Raw genomic sequence first — 10,008 nt, forward strand, 5'->3', positions numbered from 1 at the left:
GCATCATTTTATTGAGTTAAGCATTAAAAGGAAAACTTTGGGTATTCATATATATATATGCAGCATTTTGACCTTTGATAACAATAATGTTATACTCATGAATGGCTAATTTCCATGAAAAGACATTTACATTTTTGCCCCAAAGCCATCAGACTGGCAGCATTAAGATGGCCCTTGAAATGCAAAAAAACCAAAGCATTAGCAAAAAAAGAGATGCATGCATTGATGCTCCATCAGGTTTGTCCTCAAACAAGACAAGTTGTTAAAATAAGAGCTCACGCCTATCAGGTTCTGTGGAAGATGCTGCTCGATCAGTTGTAATTGTAAAGTAACTATCACTTTCTTCTTCACTGGGAAATTCACATCCCATCTGGCTGACTCAAGTAAGCTTTAAGTCTTGAGGAATCAGGTTAATCCCACTAAAGAACAAAGCACAATACATTTATGATGCCTATATAATGCCGCTAACCCTTATCTTCGATAATCTTCAGATTCTGTTTGACAGAAGAGAAATCTCATTTTTACAAGTTTTTAGCCAAAATATACAATAACACTGGATTTCACAAAAAACAATACTTGCACAAGTGTTGGCACGTTTTGCACTGATTCAAGAGAGCAGAGACAACCAAACTAGTTTCTGTGGAACAGTATACATGACAATCATTGTTATCTCCACATCAACTGTCACTACAGCAGATTATTCTCATGTTGGCAAAAGCTGCAGAAAGGAGGGAGGAGATTCTGAGGAAAAGCATCATTTACAGTTTTGAACTTGTAGTTGCATGCTTCTTTTAGGCGTGTAAAAGTCATTAGTAAGATGTCAAGCTTCATCTGGCACATTTCTGTGAAATTTAATACAAGCTGATCTGATAACGTCTCCTGATGTTTGGCAGTGGTGCAAAGTAACAATACATTTACTCAAGTGCTTTACTAAGTACAAATTTGAGGTACTTGAGTATTTTTAATTTCTGCTATACTCCACCTTTTCTCCATACAGTTAAGGATATATTGTACTTTTCACTTTGCTGCTTTTATTTACGATAACAGCTATAGTTTCTACTTAGTTTGTAGATTAAAGAGGAATTACACACTAAATCTGCTTTTATTTGGGCGCCTGGTTAGCTCACCTGGTGGAGCGGGCGCCCATATGTAGAGGTTTACTCCTCGGTTCGGCTCCGACCTGCGGCCCTTTGCTGCATGTTATTCCCTCTCTCTCTCCCCTTTTAAGTATAAGCTGTCCTATAGAAATAAAGGCCTAAAATGCCCACAAAATAATCTTTTTTTTTTCACGCTTACTCATTATCACATAGATTCTTGTTGCCATGTTAATTCCGTTGATTTTTTTCATGTTGCTCACATGTTAAAATGTTAAAAATCCAAGACTATAACAATGACAGGGGCCATTTTCTGCACAATGAGTTCTTTTACTTTTGCTACTTTTAAGTACATTTTACTGACAATACTAAAGGAAAGGAAACATTTTATTGACTTTATAGTTAGGTAGACAGGAGTTTGTGAGGACTAAAGCTGTGCCTGGTTCAACCTTTGTAGAAATACATATTGGGAGTATTACAGTAGCTTCAGCCATCTGTAAAATCCAAAAGAGCTCCTCTAAGCTGCTCATGTGTTATTACAGAGTTACATAACCGGCTAACATGGTAGCCTGAAGTTGTCACAGAACTGCTTGCACAAGCCAGACAAGTCTTGAAGACCCCTGTCTCTGCTATTTTTTTACTCGCATAATATATTGCACAAACTACTGAGAGCGATGACAGAGGTCCTCTTACAGTGTTTAGGATTAGGGCTGAGGCAGGTAAAGCTGGTGTTGATGCTTTTATCACCTGCTTCAAAAAAAGATGTATCTCGAGTTAGCAGTGTTTAAATCTGGAACTTGTTCTGCAGAGGTACATTCATACAAGCACCAGTGTTGACTTGCTGTATGTTGTATTTAGTCTGTGCTGACTGATGGGAATTCTTTTCTTTGTTCTCCTATGTTTTACTTCCATTCTAATCCACAACGTTTTGTGGTGAAATATCTTAACACTTCATTGCTGCAAACTCAAGTGGGTAATCAGAAGTAGGTACTGCATCAAGTGCAGGTGAGTCTGTGATTTGACATTCATGGTCCCCAGCTGATTTATACTACTGACTTTGGTAAAACCTTGACTTTTACTCTAGCGCCACCATGAGATTGACAGTGGTGGTTTTGAGTGAAATGTCTACGCAACTATTGGTTGGATTGCCATCAAAATTCGGTACAGATGTTCATATCCCCTTCAGGATAAATTACTCTTGGGATTCCCTGACCTTTCATCTAGCGTCATCATCAAAACTCTTTGTCCAATTCTTTATTCATGACCAAATACCTGCTAAACTTAAATTAAACTAATAACATACCCATTAGCATTAGTAGATCTAATTTATATTACTTACTTTTTTATTTTCCTTATCTTAACTTTCAAAACTATGTGTTTAGATTGTCATTTTGTTCTTACTTTTGTGATCTTCCTTTTCTTTTTTGCATTTTTTATTAGTATTGTTGGAGGGAGCCTAAGACCTAAGGTTTTCACTGCTATAGCGACTGCTTCCCTGATTTTTGTGCACATAATAAAAAATATACCTTGAACCTTGAAATGTTAGCTAACATGCCTAATTAAGACAGTGAGCATAGTAAACATTATACCTGCTAAGTATCAGCATGTTAGCATTGTCACAGTTAGCATGTTAGCATACTGACATACTAGCATTTAGGTCAAATCCCCAATGTGCACAGCCTCACAGAGCTGCTACTGTAGCATGGCAGTGCACTCTGGCTTTCTGTTTTCTCACACCTGACTCGTGTTTTTCTTGTGGCCTTTCTGAAAGTGATGACAGCGTCTACTAAAACCAGCAAAGATGTCTACACTGTGGCTTAAAACCTACCAGGGATAGAGACAGGGAGACAAAGACAGAGGGAGAGAGCTGAAGTGATTCATTTGGTCGAACTATTCCCAGGAATCCAGACGCCCACGAATAGACACACAAACAATACTCACCTCCTGGGAGCTGCACTTAAAGTTGCTTATGCCAACATTAATTAGTTTGGTCCAGTGGTGGACTGCAACTAAGTACATTTACTCAAGTACTGTACTTAAGTACAAATTTGAGGTACTTGTTCTTACTTGAGTCTTTTCATGCCACTTTCTACTTCTACTCCACTACATTCCAGAGACAAATATTGTACTTTTTCCTCCACTACTTTAATCTGACAGCTTGTTACTTCACAAATTAAGATTTTTACACACAAAACACATGTAGTTTATAAAATACAATGTTTTATTATAATTTAAACTAACCAACAATATAACAGCCTACAAGTCCAGCTGAAATGACTAGCTGATTAAACACTAAGTTGATTGACAGAACTGTTTTGATCATTTCCAATTTCTAAAATGTGAAGATGTTTCTGCATTAGTACTTCAATAACATTTTCATGGTGATACTTACTTACTTGTACTTAAGTAACATTTTCAATGCAGAACTTTTACTTCTAACAGAGTATTTTTGTATTAGTAGGCTACTTTTACTCAAGTAAAGGATCTGAATACTTCTTCCACCACTGGTCTGGGGAAAATCCCACCGGCATGGAGAAGCCAAAGAGGTGTGGTGTCACACTGTTCGCCTCCTTCTGGCATCCTTCCTAAAGCTCCAACACTCCAGTGACAAATATCAGTAATGAACCAGCACACTCTGTAACACCTGCTCTATATACACATTAATGTTATTACCAGAGGTGGAAGAAGTATTAAGATATTTAACTCAAGTAAAAATACCAATACAACAATGTAAAAGTACTCCACTAGAAGTAAAGGTCTTGCAATCACAATCCTACTTAAGTAAAGTACACAAGCTTTAGCAGCTAAATGTACTTAAAAGTATCAAAAGTAAAAGTGCTTGTTCTGCAGAAAATTGGCCCAGTGACTGATATTGTCTAAGCTAACCTGCCTCTTATTATGTTACTTATTAGTATACTTACTAGTTATGCTATTATAATTCTAGACTGCCGGGGAAGTTCCTTCCTTCCTATGACACACTGAGCTGCTCTCTCATCTTCTGTATTTTTTTTTTTTTTTTTTTTTTTTTCTTTTTATTCCTGTCTGACGACCTACCACTGACCATCTTGTTGGGGGTTTTTTTAAAGGGTTTTTCCTCGCCACTGTTGTAACAGCCACTGCCACTTGCTCTTGAGGGAATTACTGTAATTGTTGGGGTTTTGGAATTTATAGAGTGTGGTCTAGACCTACTCTATCTGTAAAGTGTCTCGAGATAACTCTGTTATGATTTGATACTATAAATAAATAAATAAAATTGAATTGTTATCATTAGATCGATAACATTGATGCATTAAGCAGCATTATACTGTTTTAGCTTTAATTACTTTATATACTATTAAGTAGATTCATCCAGTGGTTGGCAACAAAGGCGTCGGGCGCCCTCCAAAGTAGTTTTTCTTCAATCGTGACTTTTTTGGTGAAATACTTTAGAGCTTCAGACAATTATTTAAATTTAGGAGGAGATTAGATTTTGAGGAGTTTAGAGGGGAAATGTCTCTTTGATGGAACTGCTAGCAATGCTTGGTCAAAAGCCCAAAAGGTCAGGAACCACCGTGTAAAAGTATAAAAATATCATACATTTTTTAAATGTAAAATATTAAGCTGTAAAGTATCTTTGAACTAAGGTTGTTAAATAAATATAGTGGAGTAAAAAGTAGAAAGTAGTAGCAATTTGTCTTTAAGTGTGTTCATTTCAACTTCATCCTTTTTATTTAAAACAGTTTTTGGCTCCACTCATCATTTAAGTACAGCTTTTCTTTTCAGTACCTCCATATCAATAAAAGCTTTTATGTTTAAAGCACCTTCTGACTTGAACAACTTACCAGTAAATATTCGTTCCATTTCATCTCTCAGACTATTTAAACATGCCTTGGCAAATCACTTTCATACTAACTGTACATGTAGACTTTTTCAATTTCAATTTTATTTCATTCCTCACTCTTCTCTCTTCACTGAGCCACTTAATCTCACTGACATTTTACAGCAACGCTTGGCTATATTCTGAATGATCATTAATCCCTGTTATTTATTATGTTGTAATTGTAGGCTCTGTGTGTTTTTTTGTTTTTGTTTGTTGTCTGTTTTGAGATTTTTGTTTCAGTTTTGTTCTGTTTTGTTTATCTTGTTTGTATGTGTGCAATGTTTTTTTGTGTGTGTGGTATTTTGTTCAGGACCCCTCGAAAACGAGATGGTACATCTCAAGGGGTTATTCTAATAAAAGAATTTCAATCATACAAAGAAAACACTTAAGTAAAGTAGAAGAACCCTAAAATTGTACTTAACTACAGTACTAGGGTAAATCTGGTTAGTTACATTCCACCACTGGTGATTACAGGGTTTGATAAGTTCTTCCCACTGTTTAAATATCAGTGGGGACTTGATGCTAGACCTCTCTTGATTTTGCATGACAGATCGTAAATGTTTAAAGTAAACACTACATCAAAAAATACACAAAATTCATACTTTAAGTTCATCTTTCACAGGAGGAGCAGTTAGGACTGGTGGAAGGAATGTGAGCTCACACTGCCTATCAGCCAGTGAAGGTATGTTAAGTATTTGGGACAGGAGCTCAAAGTGTGCCTCCTCCCACTGGTGGACATTTTACTAAATGCGCATACTCAAAACGAGTGAAAGTGCGATGTTGAAAGCATAAAAGAAGACAAGAGGAAATGTACAAAAATGGAGATGGGAAGTCTACTAAATATGAAACCAAATCCCATAATGTTTTATCGTAAAATGTCATTAATTTACACATGAATAATGATGTAACTAATTAAATCCCTGAACTGTTTTGGTCTGCATTTTGGTTCTGTTCCTTCTTGCCTTGCATGAACCCTTGTGACAAAAAGCAAAAAGGAGATGGATATGAAAAAATAAACCAAACTTTTATTATAAAACTCAATGCCAACAAATGGCCTATCAACTCTTGTGTAAGTACACTGAACAAATGTATGTTGCACTGCAGAGTGCTCATTTATAAACATATTTTCAATATTTTACTGATTAAATGACATTTGCAATTGAATTTATTACAAATTCTAAAACTAGAAATACAAATAAATCAACAATGCTATGCTCTTATCATTTATCAATATATTAAGAACAATAGTGTGCAGAAACATTCATGCAATCTGAACAGGACGATTGTCAATCCATGGTAATGTGTTCTTTGGTACAAAACAACAGGGCTTGGCCAACAAACTGCAGAACACCTGGAGGAAATAGCCCCGTTCTTATAATCTAGTCCCCCTAATATCTTGCTCACTGTGCTTTAATCCAGCAAATCTATGACTTGCTCAGTGTGCTTGGACACAGGAGGCTGTGGGTGCTGCCTTAACATCTTCTCCTCCTGGAAGAGTTCTGGGGGTGGCTGAAGGGTGAAGAAGACCGGCCTGCAATCCTAACATATTGAACAAATGCATACATATTTATTAGGTCATCGCAGCAGTTTATTTTACTTTACAGCTGGCCTACAGTATTCAAAGAGTAGCGGCCACTTACAGCAGGAGGTCCAGGCTCTGGTGGAGGCGGGTAATGCACAGCATGCGACTGAAAGTGAGGGAACATCAGGGGTCCACGGAGGCTGTCGTTGAAAAGCCCAGCAGGCACGGGTGGCAACCATGGCATGTTGAACAGGAGGTTCGGACACGGTGCGTAGCTGCTGGGGTAATGACCTGACATCGTAAATGGGAAGTGAAGAACAGGCAGAGGTGCAGTCTGGCCAAATTCACCGAAGTAAGGGGCATCTGGAAAGAAAGGTAAGACATAAGTTTTTATTAATTTTAGACTGGTGGATAGGGTAAGGGAGGTTTCTCCATGAACATATGGGAGAATTAGCAGAGTGCGGGCATTTCATTCTTTTACGAGGTTTCTCCATATCCATTCAAGCAGGGTTCAACGTTAAGGTATTTTTTCACTTGCCTGGTTGGACAGTGAAAAAAATATACTTGCCCAAATGAGCTGTTTTACCTGCACCGGCCCATCAGGCAACCCTTATGTTGAACCCTGTATTCAAGCCATAATTCCTAATCTAAAATGCATAGAATACACAATAACATTACTAGGGCTGCAACTAATAATTTAATAGTATACTTGTGTACTACTTGTACTACTAATATTTAAAGTAAATTCTGCAAACAAAAAAATGGTTCCTGTCAGTGTTTTACTTTTATATATGTTTATGGATTAATAATAATGTATAAGTACTTGAGTAACTGTTAGTTAGATTCCACAATATGACCAAGAAAAGCAGCACATCCTCACATTCAAGAAGTGATAACCAGAGAATCTTGTCTTTTTTGATTGAAAAATGACTGAAACTATAAACTGATGTATCTTACTGTAGCTGCTGATTCATTTTTGGTTGATAGCCTAATTGATTATTCAACTAATTGTTTCACCTCTAAACATATTTTAATTGTATTGCTTTTTTCAACCTAATTTACTCCTATCTCATGGTATTGATGAATATAATTATTTTTTATCCTTTATTAGTTATAGGCCTATCTGTAATTATTGCACAGAGATAATTATTACCATTTGCCTGCTATAAAGTATTTATATGTAATGATAGTATCTAAATGAATGTGATATACCGGTAGGTATTAATGGTGCTTTTTTCAACATCAACAACAACAACAACAACAACAACAACAACAACAACAACAATAAAGGATTCTTCATTGGGCTAACTCGCCCTCGTCTTTCGCGCCACATCCCTCCCCCATTGTTTGACTGGGCAGCTTGCTGCTTGCTCCACGCGCGCTGTTCAGTTCGACCGAGCTGCAGGTGTTCCATACATGGCCGTTGATGACATCAGCCCCACCGACCATTCTGTTTTCTTTTAAATAAACTCATCTCATGGTTCATGGACGATCTTCTCTAGCTAATTTTCAACTAACAATTCAATAAACTTTTCATGAAAAAAAAATGAAAATCCCAAATTGCACCGTTTTACTCACATCCAAGCTCATGTAGTTAGGCAAAATAACATTTATGGTATAACTTGCTTGTCAGCCATTTTAATTTTCTAAAATGTTGTTTTTGGTGCTCTAACGTTAAGTGGTCATTGTTTTGTTATTTTAGAAAGTTAGCTAGCTAGATAGCTAATAACAGTTCTGCTTAATGTAACTAACTAGCTAAAGGTCAATATCTTACAGTAGCTAAAACAAGTGTAACGTTAGCTTTGGCCCACATTGTAAACACATTAACGTAGCTACAGGATAAAATAACTTACTAATAGGTGGCCTCTCTTCACTGGAAGCAAAGGGCAGCCCCTTTCCGATGTCTAAACCAGTCACATTCTCTCCTCTCGCGGCAGCTCTGGTCCTGAGATCGAGAGGGCTCCACACCGTGGCGGCTCGCTCCGGAGCCCCATCTGATGGAAGACACATCGCTCCAGATGTGGCCGACGGACGAGCGCTTACGTCCGGGGCCGAGGCGCTACAGGTCCCATCGGCAGCTGGTTTCACCACGCTTACACCGGTGTGGACGCGGGGTCGCGGCTCTTTAATTTCGGGGTTATTTAGCTCTTTCTTCGGATTTCGCTGGAGGGCCGTGATCCGAGTCCGCTGTGTGATGAGATGGCATTTCCAGCATTCACACTTGAGAAAAGGACAGTACTTCATGTGGCCCTTCTTCGGGACGAGGATCCCATGGTGTCGGCACCGGGTGCATTTCGGCTGTCGCGCAAGTGTCTCATGTTCTTTGGAGGACATGTCTGCCGGACCGGTTGTTTGTTAAGTAAAATAGTCCCGTTCCCACACTCTGGGGGACTTATGACCCAGTCTGAACTTTGTGTAAAACGTATAATTTTCATGCGTGAGGAAATAACACTATTGGCCCATGGCCAGAGACCTAGAGACCAATGAGAGACCACTAGCCCTTTTACTTTGTTGCTGTGCAGATAGGTCTGACCCATAGGTCTGGGTCTAACCAGCATCTGTGGCATAAAATCAGTTCATATTGGCTCTGTCGTGTTATCTTTAGGCTATTGTAGTCGACAATAGGATCGCTGATTGCATCAAGTGTAGCCTGCTATTTTAACCTTTTATAGATCAACATGTATATATGAGCACATTATGCCTATATCGAAAACATGTAGTTTAAGCACAACGAGAATGAAAGTGTCATGCAAAAAATGCCTGAAAAAAGACACACAACACAGCCACACAACACACTAGAACTAAATGACATTTTAATGGAATACTATGCCTATTATTACTTTTTTTATGACTTTTTCTTATGGCATCTTTTTGTGACACACTACTGACTTTTTTTGTGATATCTTTTGTGACATACTATGACATTTATTACTTTTTTACGACATATTATACTATAACTTTTTAGTAGTTTTTTGTGACAAATGCTATGACATTGTAATTACTTTTTTATGACGGACTTTACAATTACATTTTTGTGATACTATGACTTTACTTATTTGTGTTTACTATACTATTAACATTACGCTGCTATTACTGCTGTTTTGTTGCTAGCCTACTACTGTTTTCTGGTACTGCTTTTGTAAATTAGTTTGTTTTTAACTACAATGAGAAAAGCCATGCAAAATTTCATTGTAGCCTACCGAGTAAAATAACAATAAAGATCATTCGAAATAAACAAGGTTTGTTTCATGTCTACCATAATTTCACCCACAGCTATCTCAGCTAAAACCATACATAGCCTATGCCTCGTCTGAAGTATGAATAGGGTCCCAGCATCCGCTGCTTTATTGTCATTTTAATATAAATGGGACCATCATTTACGAAATGAACATGATGCTGTTTGCTGAAGAAGACATAAAAGTAGCGATTGAGGCCATAAACTGATTATGAAAATGTCTAGTAAGGTATTAAATCAAGTGAGAAGTTTTCCCATAGACTTTTATAGAAACAGACTTCTTTTTGCAACCAGTAGA

The 10,008-nt window shown here is 37.5% G+C and overlaps 1 protein-coding gene across 1 annotated transcript; it reads right to left on the minus strand.

Annotated features, from left to right (window-relative positions):
• Nucleotides 1–5,956: 5,956 nt before the first annotated feature.
• LOC120570739 (doublesex- and mab-3-related transcription factor B1-like) lies at nt 5,957–8,984 on the minus strand. The gene is made up of 3 exons (XM_039819250.1): nt 8,329–8,984; nt 6,594–6,838; nt 5,957–6,492 (listed from the first exon to the last, which is right to left on the minus strand). The coding sequence occupies exons 1-3, from the start codon at nt 8,807–8,809 to the stop codon at nt 6,364–6,366; spliced, it is 855 nt and encodes a 284-aa protein (XP_039675184.1). The 5' UTR covers nt 8,810–8,984; the 3' UTR covers nt 5,957–6,363.
• Between the last annotated feature and the right edge of the window lie 1,024 nt (nt 8,985–10,008).

The sequence above is a fragment of the Perca fluviatilis genome, chromosome 13 (genome assembly GCF_010015445.1).
Source record: "Perca fluviatilis chromosome 13, GENO_Pfluv_1.0, whole genome shotgun sequence".
Taxonomy (NCBI): Eukaryota; Metazoa; Chordata; class Actinopteri; order Perciformes; family Percidae; genus Perca; species Perca fluviatilis.

Bases quoted from the DNA above. Each gene is read 5' to 3' on its own strand.
- LOC120570739 (XM_039819250.1), bottom strand. From the start codon at position 8,809: ATGTCCTCCAAAGAACATGAGACACTTGCGCGACAGCCGAAATGCACC. The intron at 6,839-8,328 runs GTAAGTTATTTT...CTTTCTTTCCAG, and splicing joins TGAAGAGAGGCCACCTATTA to ATGCCCCTTACTTCGGTGAA. The intron at 6,493-6,593 runs GTAAGTGGCCGC...TCAATATGTTAG, and splicing joins CAGAGCCTGGACCTCCTGCT to GATTGCAGGCCGGTCTTCTT.